The sequence below is a fragment of the Ruditapes philippinarum genome, unplaced genomic scaffold (assembly GCF_026571515.1).
Source record: "Ruditapes philippinarum isolate M1 unplaced genomic scaffold, ASM2657151v2 ctg2225_1_1_1_1, whole genome shotgun sequence".
Classification (NCBI taxonomy): domain Eukaryota; kingdom Metazoa; phylum Mollusca; class Bivalvia; order Venerida; family Veneridae; genus Ruditapes; species Ruditapes philippinarum.
Window position 1 is genome coordinate 152,539 of NW_026859536.1, and position 23,017 is coordinate 175,555.

The window sequence follows — 23,017 nt, forward strand, 5'->3', positions numbered from 1 at the left end:
ATGTCTGAGGGGTGTAGGGTATTCACAGTATTCGAGTGAGGATTACTGGTATCACCGTTCTAGAAAGAGCTCATATTTAAAAACTAAAAATACTACAAACGTGCCAAACAGATTGGAAATATCATATCCCAGAATAATGTACTTGTTACGGCCTCCACACGGCACAAACAATGCTGATGTGGCAATACTATAGAGAGGGAAAAAAAGGAATCCTTAAAGCACGTCAAATTTTTAAGGCTCGGTTTTGCAGGCTCGGTTTTCATTGAGCCTGTTAATGGGTTAATGGACGGTACTGGAAAATTCAATCTATCATCAGCGTCAACTAGCACCGGATTAAGACTTAAATATCTTTTTCCTTATACTTAAATGTAAAAAAGTGACTCCTAGAACGGGCCATATATATATTAACCCAAGATAGAAAAAACGTGATTCTAAGGTCGCCCTCATTGTATGCATAAAAAATGTGATCCATGCCGAATTTCTAATGCAAAACTCTTCTGATTGTATGATTGTATAAAATTACAAAAAACTGCGAGGCGAGTCTAAATACACTTACCTACTCAAGGAATAGCATTAAACATAAATAAGCTAATACATTATTTTTTACAGCTACGGGTACATGCTAACACCTCTGTATATATTTCCGGGGTCTGAATATGTAGTCACTGTAGATCTTAACAACTTTCTGGAGATTGTAGGACAAGGACAATATGACGTTACCTCTACAATAAAAAGATACAATTCAGATTCTAGAACGTATGATGATATCGTGAGTAAGACAGAGGTCATCTCTAAAGGTAAGAAAAGAGTTGTTTGCAAATAACCGTTCTTTAAAATAGAAGAACATTCAGTCTTTACGAAGAATTTGCAGCAGCTGTAAATTCTGTTTGACATTGATAAGTAGACTTATCTTTGATATCTGTCTGTAACTCGATGTTGGGTGTCAGCTTCCCTCAAGAAGCTCTTCTCACATCACTGCATTATTTTCCTTTTTCAAGTAATAAGTAAAACCACTATTTTCTTGTTATGTTCCTGAATTGTATTTCAGATAAACCATCTTTTTTACACGATAGTTGTGCATTATATGATATGTAGATATAAATTTTTTTAGTACTTGAATCTGTTAAACGGATGCTCACGTCAGTATGATTTTTGTTATCAATGTTATTTTGTGACCAATACAATATTGACTGTGAAATCACTATATTGTTTTTTTGTTCTCAAGTTATGCGTGCTTATATTTGTTAATGGGTTTTATTAATTTGATTCTGGGGTCAATTTTGAGATGATACATTTTGTGGTATAAATACTCCCAAAGTCATGATTTAGGGTATGACCATTCTAATGCACTGCCTCCGCTTTGAAGAGTATTCAAACAGACTAGAACTACTGTTAACTATATTGAAACTGAAGGCCGTAAGTTCAACTCCCAGAAGGATCAACTTTTTTTTAATTTTTTTTTTATTTTTCTTTTAACATTATATGTGTATCTCTCATATCACTTTTGGCAAGAAAAAGTGCTTAATTCTGATTATTTATTTCAAATAGGTATTTATTGGCTAAATGATGCTAAATCTAGTTATAAATATGGTACCTGATATTAAAAACTAAGTGTAATAAAATCAAAACTAGACGGTAAAAGTATTTCATATTTTACAAGATCAACCAATACACTTCTTTAAAATTTTAGGGAAACTTTGAAAACACTCATTTGGTTAAATTTTAAGGATTTTTTTAATCCCTAAGTAGGAAAATGGTCAAACACGTGTTAAAAATGGGTGGGGTAGGGTAATATTTTTATACATATTTATAAAATTTTAGTAGAAACCATTATTTTGCTAATATGGATTGTTAACTGAATGGTACTTTTTGTTTCTTACCAAAACCTAATGGGAAAACGTTATTTTTTTTATCCAGGATGTTATTGCAGATTATGTAAAGGTTCCTCATTTCTGAAAAAGGGCCCTCATAACACCCTAGCTTCAGTACAGTGGCCATAACTCGATTTCTGTACGGTAAAGTTTGTTTAAATTTTGCATATAGGTGAAATTTAAGGTATATATTTTACCTATGATGTCAATTTTTAGTTCCTTATATTACCCGTTAGGGTGGTCATACCTTAAAACAACGTGAATTTTGACAAAATGACAAATATTTCTTATATTTAATACTAAGTATCATTAAACAATTTAAGAACTGTGCAAGAATATGTTTAAACCTTATTGCTTCTGTAGTCGGACTTCATTTAGTCACTTAAATGATTATCTCAATTTTCATTTTGTACTTTCAATTGTCAAAATATCTGTGACCAAATTGCATTTACAGATTGCTTATTTTCAAGGAAAAGAAATGCATGAGAGAGAACTAATTAAACTACAATTAATCTCCCCTTTCCTAACTTTAAGCTCACCACATTATGTCTCATGATTACACATATATTTAACAATGTATTTCCTTTCTTTCAGGTGACCCAATAAGAGATATAACACTTCAGGTAAGATTTTTTGAAACACGAAACAAAGTAAAAAAAAATCTTAATCAATTATGCAAACTCTATTCGGATTCTGTTTTTCTCTTTATGTGTATTTCTAGTAGTTTTGATATATAACGAGATACATATATACATGTATGTATAAGTTAAATAAAATTTTCTTCTTATTATTCTTCTTCTTCTTCTTCTTTTTCTTCTTCTTCTTTCATTATGTCCATTATGTCATGGAATTTGAGCTCACGTCCATTTCAACTAAATGTAGACGATGAATTCCTACGTTTCCCGTTTCATAAAATATCATAAAAGATACTCGTAGGAATTCTCTACAAATTTAATTTTTTAATACATTATTTTAAGTATTATTATTTTTTCTTCTTTTTAAACTGAATGTAAAATAAAATAATTTATAGATACCAGATGATATAGATACAACAAGTAACTATAGAGCAGAAATTAACGTGGCATCAAATGGTTTATTGTTAGCAGACGATATCGCTTACATCAATGTCTTCAGGGAAACAACAGATTCCATTTTGATACAAACTGACAAAGGTTTATACAAAGCTGGTCAAACAGGTACAAATTATGTGTACAATACATGTATTGTCCTTTGAACTTTCATCGGGTAAGAAATATGTTGCAAAATATTTTTTAATAATCACAATTACTTGTTGCTATCTGAAATTAAATAATGCTGAAAATTATGGTTGATCTCACCATTACAGGAATTTAAATGAATCATGGTGTTTTCATGCATGGGAGTTAAAACTATGGCTACAAGGGTTAAATGTCTAGTGTTTTACTTGATAAAAAAGATTGTTAATTCGCAATATCAATGACAGTTTTCATATTCTTTCTGAAATAATTTAATTTTGTGTTAAAAAAATCAGATGAATTTTGTTGTTAATATTTAATAATATAATTAACAATAATTCAACCAATAGTTTTTGGACTTAATTTCCTATTCATTTGTAAAATATACTTTATCCTTATCTAAATTAGTTAATATCATGTAAAATAAAAAGTTGTTTATGGGGTAAGCAAAATATAAGAAATCTGGCAGCATTTTTACGTTTATGTTGAAATGTCTTGATATGCATTTAAACCATGTTCCACGAAAATGTCAGGAGCAATGTAGAACAAACCACACGAAAAAACAATAACTTCGCACCCAGACTGCCATGCGGTTGATTTATGCAGATTATTAAAATATAGCATAAAAATTTCCCTGTTATCCAAATCACTTATAAAATATCAGACACTTATTGTTAATATATTCAGCAGGAAATAAACATTTGAATAATAAGACACTTTCCTTTAATTTTTCCAATTTTAAAAGATGGCTTCTATAAACAGAGATGCATTCAGGCCAATGGTTGCTAGACCTTAAATTTTAACTATAAGAATAATATTGCTGACAAGCAACAAAAATAAATTCAAAGATTTTTAAGTGGCCATATCAAATGCGTATCGATAACATACATATTCTTAGCTACTTGGCTTCAACCAACTGCATTTGGCGATTTTTTTAAACACCTTTGTCCTTTTCAATTCCAAAACTTGTTGAATAAAATTTGAATGAATTTTCAATTTGGTAATTTTTTATTTGAACACTTAATTTATTCTAATTGATAGGCTTACAGGCTGCTTGGTCATACGTCATGACTATTTTAACAGGAACGTATTATATAAATGTATGTATTTTTGTTGATGAGAAACACGATTGAAGAAATGAACTGCTCAGTAAACAAATGTCAAGGTTAATTGTAATTTGTTAATGACTGGATTGTACTTAAAAGAAAAAAACTAATCATTATTCGTGTTTTTTTTATACATATATGACGGTTGATGAAAATCGTGATAAACCCATTTTTACATTTACATTCCTTATAAATCTATTCAGGGTAGTGTTGTTTTTCAATCTGTTTTAAAATCTGCTTCCTACCCTTCATTGTTTTGATAAATTGTGCTTTTTTAATATTGAACGATAAATTCGATCAAAATATATATTTCTAGTTCAATTTAGAGTTATGACTGTAAATCACGAAAGACAAGTGGAGGTAAACACGATGACGATTGATATTTTTGTAAGTATGATAAAGTATGTATTTACACATTCACATTTAGGTTAATCAAAATCTATAATTTTTTGACTACTGTTATTGTTAAGTGCCTTGCTTTACACCTTGTAGGTAGTCCTTGGTTGCTGCTAATTATGGGGAATGCGTTCATTGAATGTTTCATTGCCCTGTTGTCTCTTTACTAGTGAGTTATAAACACATTTATTTTTTACAATAAAATATTTTTAATGACATTTTGTGTCAACGAAAAGACAATGTTTGGTTTAATCAACCAAACCTACACTATTCTGATAATCTAAATACATTTTTGTACTTTTTTAATCGTTCCTCAAAGGATGGAGACGGTAATCGCGTTCGAAGGTGGGCTAATGTATCTGACAATAGTGGTGTATTTGTGGGTAAAATGGAAATGTCACAGTACCCGGTACTTGGAACTTGGTCAATCAAGGTTACAGCGACAGTATGTTTCATTTAATTATGATTATTTTAATGTTACATTGCTTGTAACGTAAATAAATATGTAAGAAGAAGTCAGACGTTGCTAAGGGGACCTTACGCTGCTTTAATGGCATGACAAAACCTGTCTTGTTGAATGTTAATAGCATTACGTATGAGAAAATCTGCTGATGTTTTTAAGTATATGATGTTTAAATGCTGAATACTGCTTGAACCATTGATAGGGTTCGTGGACAGAAACATTCACGTTCTTTTTTCCATAAACATACTTAATCAAACGATTACAGCAACTTTCTTTCAATTTTTACCGTTATATAGGCGTTCTTTAAAGCTCTGCAATATAAATGAAATGAAAATGTCTTTAACACCTGTCATTAATTCAATTTTTGTAGCGAGTCGATCTAATTAAATAAAGAAGATTATTTATTTGTTAAGATATTGTCCAACAACATTGACCTGGCACTCTTGCATTTGACCCTGTAGTCGGTATATTCCGTAAACGTTACGATCTACTTATAAATTGATATGAATGTAAATATCCAATTCTTAAAATCGTGTATATTAAAATTCCCTCTTAGCGCAGTTGGTAAAGGGCTTTCACTTGAAGAATGTTGACTTAAACTGGTAGGTTCGATACTTATGTTAGCAATTTTTTTTTTATTTTATTTTAATTTTAAAATTGCCATTCCCTTAAAACTATTGCAAACCTTTTCGATTTACCATCTGTTAAGTACTATTAAATAACTGTCTTTATAGCGTGTATTCGCTAAAGCATGTACGATTGCACAATGCCACAAAGAGAACCGTTGAAAGATATTATTAAAATGAAATAAAAAAAATAATTGTGACATGTGTATAAAAACATGACTTAAAATGTTTCCTAAAACCAGCTGTAGAAAACGATTTCAAATTAATTCTTGCAAATAAATTAAAAAAAAAACATAACGTGGTGTTGAGAAGGAATCGAACCATAGACCTTCAGATCGGTAGTCCGTCATCTTTACCAATACACCACACCTTACTAACGAAAAAAGTTAGCTAAAATATCGATATATAAGATAGATACTGGTCAGTGTTTATTCACATGACCTTTACGAAAGTTAATGAAGTGCCAGGTCAATGTTGTTGGACAAATATCATCAAATAACATATAGTAACAATAATATTTTCATTGTTACTAGGGAAATGAGGCGAAGCAAAGCTTTCAAGTTAAGGAATTTGGTAAGTACACACTTAAACTGAGGTCGACACCTTGTATTTTCTAAGATTATGCTATGTTGGTTGTATAATTGTGCTGAGTATTTCTTCATGTGCGTGCGTGTGCGCGTGTTTTTTTTTTTTGTTGTTGTTTTTTTGTTTTTTCTTTGTTGTTGTATTTAATTTTTTTCTTACTGGAACGTTGTTGAAAAACAACGAAACATTATATAAACTGATTTCTTTTTACTTTTTTCAGAATTGCCAAAGTTCGACGTCACACTTAACCTTCCAGATGTTGTTTCTGACAGTGATATATATTTAGAGGGGACAGTGACCTCATTGTAAATGATAAATAATAATTATATTTATACTTTTATACTTTTTATTAAGCGTCATTTATGTAAGCTATTTATTTTAATTTGTAGTTAATTGAATCAATACATCAAAAATGTCTAATTTGGGTTTTCATTATATTAAATTTCATTTTTACTCCAAAGGATTGTTATGGCTAAGTGCTTAATGTACCGAAGCTTTTTGGATAGTTCTGGTCAGTATTTATACCCAAGTTACAAGCTCTAATGGGCATATTGGGTATTCCTTCAACCAATAAAGTCAGAAAGTCCCCGGTAGAAAATTAAATGAATTATAAACAAACTTAAAATTATTCAATTGAATAGACTTGTCTTAGATTTCTTTTCATGAACATTCCTTTTATTTCTTCATATACTTACAGTATGTGGTAATTGTTTTAGAGCATGTAAGATGCTTATCACCTAACGAAGGTAGCAGTAAATGTTAAACTGTTTGTCATAAAAGAATCAAAATGTAAACAAAGTAGTATGTTCACATCCCAACAAAATTCTAAATCACTGTAACCATACTTATCGTCAAAAAGCAACAGTAAATAAAGATGGTTAGTGTAACTTGGTAATGAATAAGGTTTTGAAAAATATAAGCGAACATAAAAAAATAACAAGCTTTATCGGAACAAAAATAAAAGGATTTTGAAACAAGACATAATAGCCCTTTAATATCAATAACCAAACAAAAAATGATCAAGTTCTGCTCTTTACAATAAAAAAAAGGTGTCATTCTATTACATACATATACCATTTTATAATTGTATTTGGTTTTATTATTGTTAATGATATAAAATACTTTTGAATTTGAATAATAATTATAATTATTTAAATCTCGTTCTTACTCGGGAGCAAATTGTTATTAATATTAGGCGGATATTTTATGGGGCAAATCTCATCAGTGTAGCAAATAATTTTTCTTCAATTCAAATTTTAGGTACACGTTTGGAAAAGGTGTAACTGGTTCTGTTGATTTGTTATTAACGTCAGAAACAAGTGGAAAATTTAGTAAAATGTACAAGGTGGGTTATCATTTTTAAACGCTATAATTTATGTTTTAAAAGTCACTTTCGCTATTTTTCGTCAAAAAAGCACTTTCGAATTTTAGTCATAACGCTTAGCGGAAGGCGAGAACGCGCCGGAACGAAATTAATATTGCTTCGTTCTTTCGTGTTACCGCACATGTGGAACGCACAGGCGACAGAACGAGATAACGCAAAATATAGGAATATGGGGCGACAATACGATATTTTTATCTTCGTGTTGTCGCATTAAAATCTCGTACAGAAGCTTTCATACTTTCGTTTTATCGCGATGTCGCGTTTCAAGGGCGTCGACACGAAGTAACGGCAAAACGATAAAAACAGTGCGACAAAACGAGAATTTATATTTTGTGTCGTTATTTCGTTCTTTCGTGTGGTAGACACTTCAACCGCGAGGGAACAAAGTAGCGTCAAGGCAGAAATCAGCCACCATAGGGTTATGTTAAAAATCTTCATATTTTATTATTTTAATATTATTATATTTATAAAACAATAGCGGAAATGACGTAGCGGTAACATATTTTTAATTGAGGTAAGAATAATTACAATGACATTGGCGATAACTTATTTAGAACATTCTTAATGATTATATGTCTTACTGCTATTGAAATAGAAATGATGTTAGTATTTAAATGTCATAAAATAATAAAGAACACGTGGCTTCTTATTATGTTTTCATAAGTTTTGGTATGTGCATTTGAGCAGCGTCACGACAAAACCAACATAATGGGTTTGCGACCAGCATGGATCCAGACCAGCCTGCGCATCCGCGCAGTCTGATCAGGATCCATGCTGTTCGCTATCAGTGTCTCTACTTGTTATAGGGTTTGTAAGCGAACAGCATGGATCCTGATCAGACTGCACGGATGCGCACGCTGGTCTGGATCCATGCTGGTCGCAAACCCATTATGTTAGTTTTGTCGTGACGCGGCTCATTTGTCGTTTTGTATGTTTGTCTATATTTGTATCTATTTTCAAACAAGCTCACTGATGGCGAAGCTAAGATAAAACTCGAAATTACTGACATCTATTATGCGTTTGATTTGTCGCCTGGATCACCGACATCTTCCTCTACATCTTTCTCATCGTGGTGGTCTACAACATCTGTCCCTGCATCACGAAGACAATCTTTAACAATTAAAAACAAGTAACTGAATGATTTCTTCCAATAAGAATTGTCAGATTTGCAAACGTAACTTTTTTAATAGTAGATTTTTTTTACATTATTCTTATCCATCACTGTAAATGGGTCAACTAAAATGAGAATAAATTTTACTTTAAATCTAGAACAGTTGAAACAGTTATATATAGAAAAGTAATAAAAATAGTATATTGTTTTTTATGCTTGCTATCTTTTCATATAGCAATATTGCCTTAACTTCACATTTGGTATTAATAATACAATTTTTACAGAAAGAGAACTGCAACAGCAACGGCGACAGTGATAGAGGATATAACAGGTAATACTAGAGAGGTTTCTATGAGAATCATTTTTGTCGAGCATAATGTTGGCTTCAAATTAGACAAGTCAAAGGGACTCTACTTTAAGCCAGGACAATCAGTGGATATTGCAGTAAGAATCAGTTTTTGAAGTATTAAGGTAATATTAATCGACATGTATCATCTATATATTATATGACTAAGTATATGAATGTATATCAATTTAGCATTTTACGGATGTCTTCTTTCGATGGCTTCAGAATGTATTTACGAATTCAAACAAACCCAGCTAATCGCCGTTTTTCAGTACTTTTCTTACATCTCATATCAAAAGCTCTGAAGAATTTGCCATATCGTTTACGTACGATTTTGATATTTTTAAACTAATATAAAATAAAAACATTTAAAAAGAAATGATGAAATATCATCGTACAAATAATTCCACGCCATAAATCATCATTCAAATTTTTCTTTGTAAAATTTAGAGAAGAAAGTTAAGGATCATTAATCCTTTTTCTTGCATATCAAGTGATTCTACCTGAAACGGTTTAATTAATAAATTGATAAATAAAGTAAAACAAATAACAATAGAAACAAAAACAAGAAATCGCGTTGAACACCAGTGTTCCGCATTAGGTGCAATTCCCTAGAGCTAAATCCGTAAAGAACTGGAAACGGCCAAGCAAAATTGAAAAATTTAACCGATCGTTGGCTTAATACTACAAACCCGTATGTCATTTTTTGTCATTTTTAGAAAATCGCATTTGAAAGTTTGAACTGTAATAACTTTTTAATGATAAACCGTATAAAGCTAAAATTTTCAGTGAGTTTTGGAATCTGTATGTTATACATATATACCAAATTTTATTTATGTGCATACATTTTTAAAGTTAAAATCTCAAATAATTTATTTCAATTTTTCATAATAATTAAGAAAACACATACATATTCTGAATTCTAAAACCCCATTCGAGAGATACTGGGTTGTTGGCGAAACATTCAGGTCATTTCTACACCATTAAAGCGACATACGGGGTTCTAAGTGAAACATTTGAAGCAAAATTGACTAAGTGTAATAATTTTCGGCTAGAAACATAGCAACAATTCAAGTAAAAATATCATTCACCTCTCCTACTGTGTAAAATATTACACGTCTGTTTGAAAATCAATGCTATACTATCAAATGATATCTACATCAATTTTTCAAAAGTATGCACTTGTTATGTTACATGTTTATCAACCGTGGGTATCCGACGATGCATTTCTGTCACATACCTATGTTGCTATAATATTTCAATTTTTGATATAGAGTGTACATCAAGAAGATGCTTTTCGTGCTTTAGAAAACAGCGTTGAATCTGAAACAAATTGTCCTGATAGCATCTAGATGTAAACAAAGTGGTATTTTGTCTTCCATTCAAGAATATCTTATAACTATAACTTCATGGATGATGAAAATGCAAATGGAAAAAAGGGTTCAGCTATATAGCCAATGAGTACCCCTTCAAAAAGTGTAAAAACTTGAAAATAAGAAGCTCCCGGGAAACAAAAAAAATATAGTACTCATCGAGGCTGTCCGAAATGGTAATCATCCGAATAAATGAAGTATTTACATATTTATCTATTCAAGACATTTACTATATAAATTCAAAATGATCCTAGAGCTATAAAAACTAAATTATCAATATATGTATATTACTGTAAGGTAATATGCTGTAATCATCTTTAAATAAATCACTAAAGGTTTTTCAAAATATTTGGTTGTGATAAAGTAGGCAGCCATTACAGATGTGTCATGTATCACGCGGTACAAAATCAGAATGTTTGATTGGACGAGAAGTTACTGGAGTCTAGAATTAAAAGTTTGATGTAAATAGCGAGTTACGGGTTTGTGGAATTGGAAATAAACATATTTATATAAGTTCTACAACTACATAAGTATGTTCACTGTCAAGAGCTCACTGAGACGAAAAAAAATGATATAAAAATCTCAATTTTGCCAAAAATCGAGTTACGGGGTTGTAGAATTAACCCGACGCGATGCTTATAATTTTTGAAATCTTTATTTACTTTCACTCCTAAATTTATCTTCAAATGGTTTTATTCAAATATTCTATTTAAAGGGAAAAATAACGAATTTTATTGGATCAACATTTGATGGATTAGCAGCTGAAAAATATTCGATAAAAATTGGTGTCTCATATAGAACAACCTCTAGGTATAACTACGTGAAATTGGTAGCAGAGAGAGATATGGATGTGGACAGCAAGAACCAGTTTTATTATCAAATTGACGAAAATCTTATTACTGATGAAATGTCTTCTATAAGAACGGAGGTTTGTGTGCCACTGAAGCCTTTTTTTCCAGAAATTAATCTTTTAATAAAAAATGAGGAAATAACTAATTATCGGACGATAATACATATGCATATATATACACCCACCCTTTCATTTAAATCAAGAATAAGACAAACGTAGACGGTTCGACTGTACGTTATTGAAAATATTATGAAGAATAAAAACCTTATTAGATGCACAATTTCATATTACGAAATATTCCGTCATGGAAGAAGAACTACTTTTAAGGATAAACAAATGAATAAAACGCATACACATTATATGCCTAATATGAATTCCAATGTGATCATAGTCGCAATTTTCGTTTAAGTAAAAATAATGAAACAGCCCTTTTCCCTATTAAAATAAAACCCAGTTAATTCGTTTTTCGTGGGGTTAAAAATAAACCTTCGGGTCTAATGCTGGGGCTTTTTATCGTGTACTTATCAACTTAATTGCCCTCTATGTATGCGGTATATTGTGAAGCGTGCTAGAATTAGTAATCTTTTGTGACGTAGAGCATATATTTCCAACTACAATTTATGACAGATATGACTTTTTACATAATCTTTCATAAACACAATTATTTCAGATACTTCTGTTTGCCAAAAGAGAACAAGTTCTGCTACAAAGGGAAACCGTAACTTTTACCAAAATTAAATCAATAAATGGATATTTAATGTCAATAGAACAACTTTCTGGATCTGCGTCTTTAGTAAGTATATAATATTGTCAAATGAAATGAAATCTCGCGCGCTAAAACTACATTTATTATTGGTACTTCATTGGTGATCGTTTGCAGCCGTGATTTAAATAAACACGACGTCGTGTTATTTTATTCGTTATAGCGGTGAAAGAAATTAAAATTCGGTTAATTTAAAAAATGCTTTTTCAGGTTAATAGCGTTTTTTCAACTTTTGGAATTGGTTATTTCAGATCCCGGTTGCTTAATATGGCCCCTATTGCCAAAAAGAGACCGGTGTTTTTTTTATATAATTTAAAAAATAATAACAAGGGGATTTAAAAGGGTGACAGGGTTTACCTTTCCACTGTAAAAAGGGTTAAATTTTTAAATTTTTTTTCGGGTTTTTATAAATTAAGTAAATATTATAAAACTCTTTATCGGTTTAAAGCAAATTTTCTTAAAATACAAAACGTCATTCCCTGATCAAGAACAATTTGGGACAATCAATTTGAGCCCGCAAAAATTTTAGTTTTTGGGGCCCTTTTGGACGTTTTTTTTTCCCTTTTTATTTGTTTTGTTTTGGGTTTTTTTCATTTAACGCCTTTTTTCCATACAGATTTTCAGTCATTATTGGCGGGTATTTCCTAAACCATTCCGTTTTCTGTAGGTTACACTTCCAGTAACTAGGACTTTACCATCTTCCTTCGCTAAAACTACCAATCTCCATTTTTAGATAATGTAAATGTTTAAATGTATCGAAGTATAATAAAAATAAATAAAAAAACATATGCGACCCCCACCCTCTCTTTTTGTTTTCATTCACCACGTGATGGTTAAATATGGTCAGGTAAAATGACGAGAGCGGGAGTTCAAAAATAAGATTGTAACTGGCTGGCTGGTAGCAACTCGCTGAATTATATATAGATGAGAGTATAGTACAAACTAACTGCCATTGAATCTTACAGATGTGTTTTTGAGTCATTGCATTTTCTTATTATTTTGCATGGAATGTTTGGAAAGCAAACTGTAAGAACAACTTTGCTAGACACTGCATATTTTTTAAGTTTTGTAGCATTTATAGTAAAGATACCGATCGCGGATACCTTTTCATTAATAGTATGAGATACAAAGAAGTTTCAAACAAGTGTTTTTATCATTCTACTGGTGTAATCAATTTGCTTGATTCTGATTTTGTGACAATAAATATTGTGTCATTTTATTTTAGAATATTGGAGATACGGCAAATTACAGAATTTCATTGATTGGAGAGGGAACTATAACGGCTTCATACAAGGTAAAATATTCGTCAAAGATATTAAAATAGTTTTATTATAAGAGTCGTTTACTTAGAACTTGTGGATTTGCTATGCCAGGGTCTCCCGATGAGCGATGGCAAAAGACTTTTATTCGCGATGAAAAGAAATACAAGTAAATTCAAGTTACTCTTAAAGTGATCATTATTATATAGCTCGTCGTATTTAAACTATAATTTTATTCAACCGTATCGTTATTACTGCAAAGTGATTCTGCATAATATCAGCATAAAATTCTAGTTTTCTTTCTTTCGGGTTGTTTATAGACTGTGATAAATGAAGTGTATTTTATAAAGATGTATACAAGTATGAAATTAAAGTTACGGTATATAAGAAGGTGAATTTGAAGGAAATGGATACAGACGTTTGATATACGATTTCACGACTGCTGTACATCAAAATGCATTTCTTTGAAAGTACTGTACTTCATCTTGGTAATGTTATACATGTCTAGTATTTCGAGAAAGTGAAAATATTGTAGGATGCTGTATAAGAATGTCTCGGGGCTGGATAAGGTAGTGCAGCTTCATGTCAATCAAAACATGTCCAAATGTCTGTTTTATTGTTCTAGTCAGAAACTTTTTTGTTTCATCATATTGCCGTATAAACACATCTTCGGATGTTTTCTAATTCTATAATGTTTGATTAAGCCGGGTCTAAGGGAAGTTTACTATAGCTTGCATTTACCTTTGCCGTCCATAAGTAGGCTCAATCAAATCCAAGCCTGCATCAATTTCAGTGAAGACGTTTTGGACCTTTTTAAGGTCTCTTCGCAATGATGTTTTATAAAATTACTTTAAAATTACTTTTAAAATTACCAGAATTATTTTGCTAGCATACTTTTTACAATATGTAAATTTTATACATTATATAGGTAACATCAAAAGGATTGGTTGTTAAAAGTGGACCACGATTTTCTCTGTCGGAGAACCAACCTTATGAATTTAGCTTGAGATGTACAGCAGAAATGGTTCCGTCTCTAGTTATTGTAGCATGGTCTGTTTTACCACTTGACCGTTTGACGTCAAGAACATATGATTATGCGGTAACAGCTTCAATAGGAACAAAAGTTAAACAACAACAGATACAGGTTATACAAATTATTGGCTAAATTTCATTAATGTTTATCTTGTTTATTACATTGAAGAAAGCTTTCGTATAACGTTCAAATAAATATCAAAATATGCAAAAAATATACGCCAATAACAATACGCAGTGTTAAACAATACGCAAATTGTTATAGAATAACACTCTTACTTATACTCGGTATAAAACATGTATAAACTAAGGACTTGTTTTTTAAAAAAAATCATTATATAGTATCAACGTCACAAAAATGCTAGTCTAACAGATTTGAAGAAAGTAAAACACTTCATTTTTTTATTTCACAATTGATTTGTATACATACGCCGCCATATTGTGATGCTGATACTTAATTTAATATGTACGCTGAAAATTAATATTGTTGGTCCAGTTTCCTAGGGTGCGTAAATTAAAGCATCACTATTATAGTTATGGTAAGTCTAATCGACAAGTACATTTCTTTTCTTGTCAATAAGTGCAAAACATGAACAATTAAATATTATACATTATTATAGCACACAATCGGCTATTTTTCCCCTCTTTTGCCCATGTTATAACGGGACCAAAACCATGTGTTAACATAGTCACGCGCTCTTGTTATAGCCCGGTTTTACCTATGCGCGACACATACAGGGCCCAGTAAACACACAAAAAATGACGGTTGGGCCTGTTCGCTAAAAAGTCATGCGCTCTTGTTATATTGAAATTATTGATTCGATGGCCTCAATCGCATAACAGCGAGCAGCATTCCAGTTACTATGCCGGAAATACGGCGTATAGACACCGCCGCTAATCTTGGTTGTCGCCCTTTCGGAGAAACGGATAGTTGTCAATGTTAACAAATATCTGTCATTCAGTTTAATCCTCCGATTAACTTACAAAATAAGATAACAAATAATGAATATGAGGAAATGTTATTTCATAGATGTTGATATTGATAAATGCTCTTTATATTTCTTTGAGAGAATAATTTAGAGTGGCAAGTCCCTGGCCTAAACAAGTTTTGTTTTCCAAAAAGTGCATTATGCTGGAAGAGCGTTTGAAATGATATTTCTTTTTAATTCTTCAACATAAAGTGAGAATCATAACAAAATTCGTTTCATATATTGGCAAATCGGCATTTCAGATGCCTTTGACTATTTAAACATACTAAATATGTTATGGTCAAGACAAATAGTTTGCATAAATATTACACAAATAACCATGCACTCATTTAATTTTTGAATAATAAATAATCACCAGATATCAAACATTAAGAAAATTTAACTCACAAAGAAAATAAAATCTTAGAAGCAGCATTATTTTCAAGCGTTAGATTTCTCAATTAATAAGCTTCCGTTATAAACTTAGCATTTTTTACAAATACTATTTCTACGATTTGAATACATAATATTATTGAACTTTTGGAATGAAGGCCAGGCATTATTTACCAAATGTTTATGTCATAAATCATAAAATATTTGTTACAGCATAATAAAAATGGTACTCAGATTGTGATTAATAAAGTTTATCCTTCAATGCCAGTTTATCTACCTACTTCCATTTAAAGATAATGTGCTCATATTCTAAATCTAGTGGAGAGCACTCTTTATTTACTATAAGTTAAGATGTCTTAATGTTTTTCATAACAGAAATCAGCCTTAAATTGTTTATAGTATTCACGTTCAGCTAAATTATGAATCCCCATTTTCCAGTTTTAAATATACTGATCTTGTAACCTTTTCTTATAAATACAAAAATATTTACAGAAATTGTCAAACCTTAACAATATATCACAAAAACCTAAACTATCAAGTGCACTTTAATTTTATTTGACCAAGAATTTGCGTTCTGAAAATTATATTGCTCTCTAAATATTCTAACCTGGCCTTGTTGTCTTTTTTGTTTTTTCAGTTTTCGACTTTTCTCTTTCTTAAAACTACCCAAAAGGAAAAAGGCCATAAAGCTAAAATTTTAACATTGTTTCGAATCCCCAAAACGATTTAAAAAACTTTTATATTAGTTTATCAATTTTCCCTTAAAATTCAAAATTGGGTTTTAGGCGTACAATAAAAAATAGAACCCTAGGTCAATACAAGATTCAATACCAAATAATGAAGAGACTTTTTATTTTTTTATCGGGAGCACCTGAACAACATTTCCGTTATAAATAAAGTTTACACCTAAATGACAAAAACTATTTACAGTTTCTAATTTCTTACTATTGATAAACCATTCAAAAGAATTAAATTGTTTTCTCTTTTCAAAAATACATACCTGACTTTTTTGGAGTTAGTCTTTAGGCCCCATTTGATCGAGTACTAGTATTGATAGATACAATCAAGTTGGACTTGCAAGGTGTCTGCATTTGTCATAAATAAAACAATTTATTACATGCTTTTCGGTGGTTTATAGATATATATCAGTGATATAAAACTGGTTATTTCACTGTTTGAAACAGTGAAATTACCACTTTGATAATTTCACTGTTTCAAACATTTAAGCCCCTTACGTTGTTTCAGTGAAATACCAGCGTGCACAGTACTGGGTACCAACTAAATGACGTGACGTCGTAAATGACGTCACGTTGTATTATTATTTGGCGCACTTGTCATTCAGTATTAGGTTAAATGTCTTTTTAAAACGTTTCTTTGCATATAATAAAAAGAAAATTTGTTTAGTTTAGTGTAAGATCGAAATATATTTCACCTTGTGAACACCAAAAGTTCATATTTCACTTGTGGCTTCGCCACTCGTGAAATATACATTTTGGTGCTCACTCGGTGAAATATATTCCGATCTTACACTGAACTAAACAAATATCCTCTATGTCATCCGCAAAAGTCAACATAAACATTGCTTACTGGTTGAAATCACCATCAGATAAATTTTTTTTAATCTAAACTTGACAAACAAAATAAATAGTAAAGGTGAAAGTGGTTAGCCTTGTTTGAAACCAATGCTGACAAAACTATGGTTTGTCATGCAGTTACATGCTTTTTAAATATACTTCGCTTAAGCTACACTGTATTATACAGAACAGAACATATATGTTTTATTTGACTTAAGCATTAGAAGCTTATCGTCGTTAAACAATGATAAGAAAACATACATATACTTGGTATGACATGGAAGAAAAATACATGTAATGGATGAAATAATATTTCCGTAACATATATTTCATGAGAATGTAACAAAGGAAAATAAAATATATATTAATGATATAAATATAATGATATATACATGTACACACAAGTTACATGGAAAAATCAAACAAATAAAAAATACAGATTGAGGAAGACATTTATATTATTACAATAGTGAATCCCTTAATTTGAAATATTTCCTTAACATATATTTCGTGAGAATGTAACAAAGGGACAACATAAATATAATTTTATAAATATATATACACACAAGTTACATGGAAAAAATAAACTATAACATACAGATTGAGGAAGCCTTTCATATTATTACAACAGTGAATCTCTTAATGTAAAAGCCTTGTAACAATGAAGAGCAAATTTTCTTAAAATTTTCTTATTACTGCTTGCATTAATGAGATATACTTAAAATATTTGTATTGGTATAATAATATCTGGGTATATATAATCTTATATCAACAAAAGCTATACATTTTAAATCAAAATGAATTTCATCTTCCATATTGTTTAAGTTACAGAAAGTGCATTTTCGTTCATCACGTAGATTATTGTAATGACGGCCTACTTCAATGTTAATTTTATGAGAAGATATGAGTAATTTAGCCAGTGCGTTTCTAAAAAAAAATCTAATAGACTGATACAATTCGACTGCTCAAAAGTACTTTTTTATGTCCTGGAAAATATTTAAAGAACTTGGCTTCTGTAGCCTCATTCTCCAATTACTTATGTATATACAAATGTATCTCTAAAATAGATAAATACAGAATCCCTAAAGAAAGACCAACACGGCAAAATTAAAAATGTTGCAGGCTCGGTTTGATTGAGCCTGTTCATGGACGGTACTGGAAAGTGCAAGTTACCGTCCACGCCCCCTAGCACCGGCTTAAGCAGAATTCAACATTTAAACATGAAATAGTAAACTTTTGAATTTAGAAACATCCGCAGATGTGTTCATACGGCGGTTATCATGGAACCTTCAATGTGACACTTCCGTGCCATTCCAGGAAGCGGCGTATGGTCCCCAAGTAATAAAAAGCGTGTGCCCTAAACGAGAAAACAATGGGCGGAACTAAATAAAATGGAATTTTGATAGGGGATCAGAGGTTATGAAGCCTGCATATCACAGATAAGACGTCAAAAGACAAATTTAAAAAGCAGGCAACATATCCTAAGGATGATTCAACATTATTCAAGTAGGAATATTGGAACCACCCAACTAGAAAATGCCGAAAAGTTGAAACCTACAACATAAGACTGGAACAAACACATGTATTTTTACGGATTCGGGATATAACCAGAGTCCATTTAGTCCTGAAGTCTAAAGGATATATATGAGACCCATTTTTATTGATCCGTTTAGTTCCTGACATTTTATTAAAGAAGGACAGGTCAAAGTATTGTTTGCATTATTACTGTGGTAATAAATTCATACACAATCCGTGAATTTCATTTCAGGAAACAACAATTGAGTTTCAGCAAGAATCGGTTCAACCAGGAGATAGTGCACGAATAAACTTAAAGTCAAAGTCTAGATCTACATTTTATATCCTTGCTGTAGACAGGAGTATCCTTCTCTTGGACAAGGGAAATGACATAACCGAGGTTAATCTATCATTCATATAATTCAGACATTTTAACTTAAAACAGGACCACTTGTATACACAAATCATTGTTTCAAAGAACGTTAAATGCCATAAAGCATTTCCTTTGATTTTTGTTTGCTTATGTAAATATTTTAATCATTATATATTTTGTTACTATTTGTATTCATGTATAAAAGTAAAGTGCTCTAATTGTGACATTATTTTATCTATGATAATTCAAAATACATGTAAGTTAAAATCGAGAAAATGTCATTTCAGGCAATGCTTCCAGATCTATATAAAAGTCCAATTACAGATTCCTCAAGTAGTGGATCAACTTATTGGACATTTGCTGTAAGAAGATTTTCAAAACATTTGAGTTATCGTGAAGAATAAAAGTTATAATACAGAAAAAACTCTCCCTTTCGACCGGAAATATTCGGTTAATAACGTCTGCTGGCTGGCTGTCATTGTAATTTGTGTGATTCATGTTTATATATGTTTATTTTGTCGGCAATTTTACCCTTATTTTTGAAATTTTGAATATATTATATTCGTAAATACGCGAAGCCTAAATTTCATTAGACAGACTACCAATGCCACAACACTGTGTTAACTGAAATCTTAAGCATCTGTTTGTACATAAAAACTTTTGATATGCATAATTTTTTTGTGTGTGTAGTCCTGACATACAAGTGCATGCTATCTAGACTCTTGTGCAATGTTTTAGTCACAATTTCAAAGATGTGTGCCTCCAATCCATGTAACACATTATATTACCAAAACATTCCAAAGATTACAGGTCACGATGTGAACTGTCCATTACATCTTTAAAAGATTTAACAAATTAACAAATTCTATCTATTGAAATCATATTTAGTAATATTGTAATGCCTAATAAAGAGGTTATTTAATAATACAAATGAATATACTGGCCAAATTTAACGCACAAATAAAGCCTATAAATTAAAGCATGTTTAATAAACATATACCGGTAAATATCGCCATTGAGAAAAGGAATTTTATTGGATGGCTGAACAAGTAAACCATGCGGACGAATGTAACAGTTGCCTATAATATTTTTGGCCGACGGGTCTTATAATCGTAACTTGACTAATAACTTATTAGGGGAGAGGTGATTAAAGTGTTTGCCTCTCAGGGATCATGGGTTCGTGCCCAAGGGTCACGACCATGTTTCTTCATATTACACCAGTACTGGTTGGTTCTAAGAAGCGAACTCGAAAGTGATTTTATAGGTTAAAAGAACTTGTTTCGCAATCGGGCTTAAATCCAATGACTTATAAGTGAAAGCGTGGTCGCCCGATAATTTTAGATAAGGTTAGAAAACTGCGAAGAGTTGCAACACCTATAAAACAATACCAGAGTAGATCCGTGGCCGTCGTTGACTTCAGACCACTTCTTATACATACAAATAAAATCAGCTGGTTATATGATTCTTAGCAGCAATTATCATATATACAAATATAATCAACTGATTATATTTGTGTGTATTATAAATGCTGCTGAAGAAGGTCAAAAGCTACGGCAATTTTAAATTTGCGTTTTTTTTTAAATTATATTTTGTATATACTTGACAGTATTTTTCAACTTTTATCTGTTTTTCAGCACAGTCATGTCAAGTCAAGTCTAAAATTAATCATATTTTAAACATTAGACATACCCGGTATATTATTAAGAAACACACAATTTTTATTTTGTTAACATGCCGTCGGACCTTTGTGTTTACCCAAGTTTCAACTTTTTCTTGGAATAAAAGTCTCGTATATTAAACCATCTTCACCATGTGTAAATTACTTTCTGACACTGGTTCATTCGAAGTTGAAACGTATTAAAGAAAAAACTGCTTGAATTTTGTTTAAGTAATTATTTTAATCTCAGTCAACCTTTAAACCCGTTTTCAATAAAGTACAATGTATATGTTATTTGTAAAAATTATTGTTATTAGTTACATGGTGTTTTGTGATTTTTCATTTCAGAGTGGTGGTTTATCCCTGAAATATTTTCGAATTAAAGATCCCTACTCAACATCTACTTCAACATATTATTGTAAGTACAACGTATACAACAACGTATGTATACAACAACGTATACAACCATTTAGTATTACTAAACTATTTTAAAAAAATGCAAGCTGATTAAAAAACGGTAATGAATCAATAATCAATTATTAATATATTTTTAATTTGCATTGATTCTTTGTTTTGCAGCATTTTCATAATTTCTTTGAATGTTTTTGTTATGTACGGTGACATCCTGTCTTCCATAGACTTGCTAAAGTCACTGGACGTCCTGAGTATTCGAACTGCAATCTTTACATTTTGTAAATATCGTTAATAGCTTGGGAAGGTCATTTCCATCGTAGCTTCATTTTAAAGTAGAAAAACTTCCACTTACATTTAAGCCCTCTGAACATGAATGATGTTTCATAATCCGTGTAGTATATTTAATGATTTTCTATGTTTAAAGAAAGTGATAGTTAGCACTCATTTAGTTGTTAAAAAAATCTGGAAAAAAGGATTCCTCGGCAGCACATTTTGAGCGACATGCGATCATTAAGATTAATCATGTTTTTTAACATCTCAAATCAACAGTTTCAAGTGTTGCTGCAAATACTTACTTTTACGAAACATGTACACTTGTCATTTTATGAACGCCTTTTGTATATTGGCTACATTCTTACATCACAGCTACAGACTAAGAGACATCGGTTATTAACCGCTTTTTTGAGAGCAACACCGTTTTTTTTACAAGCATAAAATACATTGCGTTTAGAGATGAAGGACGGGTACACGTACCATTTGTACAATGGTAACTTACCATCGTTGTTCAGCTTGCACTCACTCAGCGATAATTAAAATAGACAGAAGCATTATTTAAAGACCGATATTGGATCTCTTTTCTTTAGAAATTACACATTTTTATACAGCCCTAAACTATTATTCATAAAAGTAAGACCTTAAGATATTATATTTCAAATATTTATCACTACAGAAGAATTATTCGAAGCACTTTATTTAATAGTTTTATCCCTCCGATTAGATTTTTTAAGGTAACAAATAACACAGTATATAAACGATTTTAACCCCAACCGGATCTTGTGAGAAGATGTCAGTGTCAGCCATTTTCTGACGCTTAACTTGTTTAATATATTGGTACTTATAATGATACTTATGGACGTTAGGTTAGAAAATCTATTTTTATATTGTAGAAGAGAAACTTTATTAAGCGTTTAAGTTATGCAAAATATAAATGTTAGCATTAAAGCTATAAAATAATCGAAACTCACGAACTGCTTTCAGATGATCAACACTGAACACTAGCAAAAATCCGTCTTATTTCAAGGTTTATTTAGTTAAACATTGAATTGTGATATCGAACTACTAAAATAATCCATAACAAACGATAATTTAGTCATCTGCAAAAACTATTGCTGTATTTTGAACATGAAATTAAGAGTTTAACCGAGGAGAATTCCGTAAACTGAACGTTACTTGCTGGTGATTGTGAACCCTACTTGTGAGTTTACGAGTTTTATCTGTACCCTGACTTGTGAGTATTTTTAAAGATTTAATGGAGAGAACGTTAATTATTTAACGTATTTATTTGTTTATTGACAGGCAAAATGGAAGAATTCAGTTGTCTTCATTGCCCCCTTGCTCTTAAAAAAAATCGGAAACATTATTGTTCATAATTTGGACATCAGAACAAAAACTTAAAACAATTTCTCAGCTTGACAACAATAACAGAAACATTAAAATCCTACTCAAAAGACTTTAGAATTATTCC

At 31.0% G+C, this 23,017-nt stretch overlaps 1 protein-coding gene across 1 annotated transcript; it reads left to right on the forward strand.

The window, feature by feature from the left end:
• LOC132756889 (CD109 antigen-like) lies at positions 1 to 21,300 on the forward strand (the record flags this gene model as incomplete). The annotated part of the gene is made up of 18 exons (XM_060748031.1): positions 1 to 35; positions 610 to 797; positions 2,466 to 2,494; positions 2,902 to 3,067; positions 4,508 to 4,578; positions 4,907 to 5,032; positions 6,210 to 6,249; positions 6,482 to 6,566; positions 7,522 to 7,606; positions 8,611 to 8,774; positions 9,041 to 9,200; positions 11,191 to 11,403; positions 11,996 to 12,118; positions 13,314 to 13,382; positions 14,276 to 14,491; positions 19,083 to 19,229; positions 19,490 to 19,564; positions 21,208 to 21,300. Coding segments are annotated over exons 1-18 (2,085 nt in total), but the record flags the coding sequence as incomplete, so codon positions are not given.
• Between the last annotated feature and the right edge of the window lie 1,717 nt (positions 21,301 to 23,017).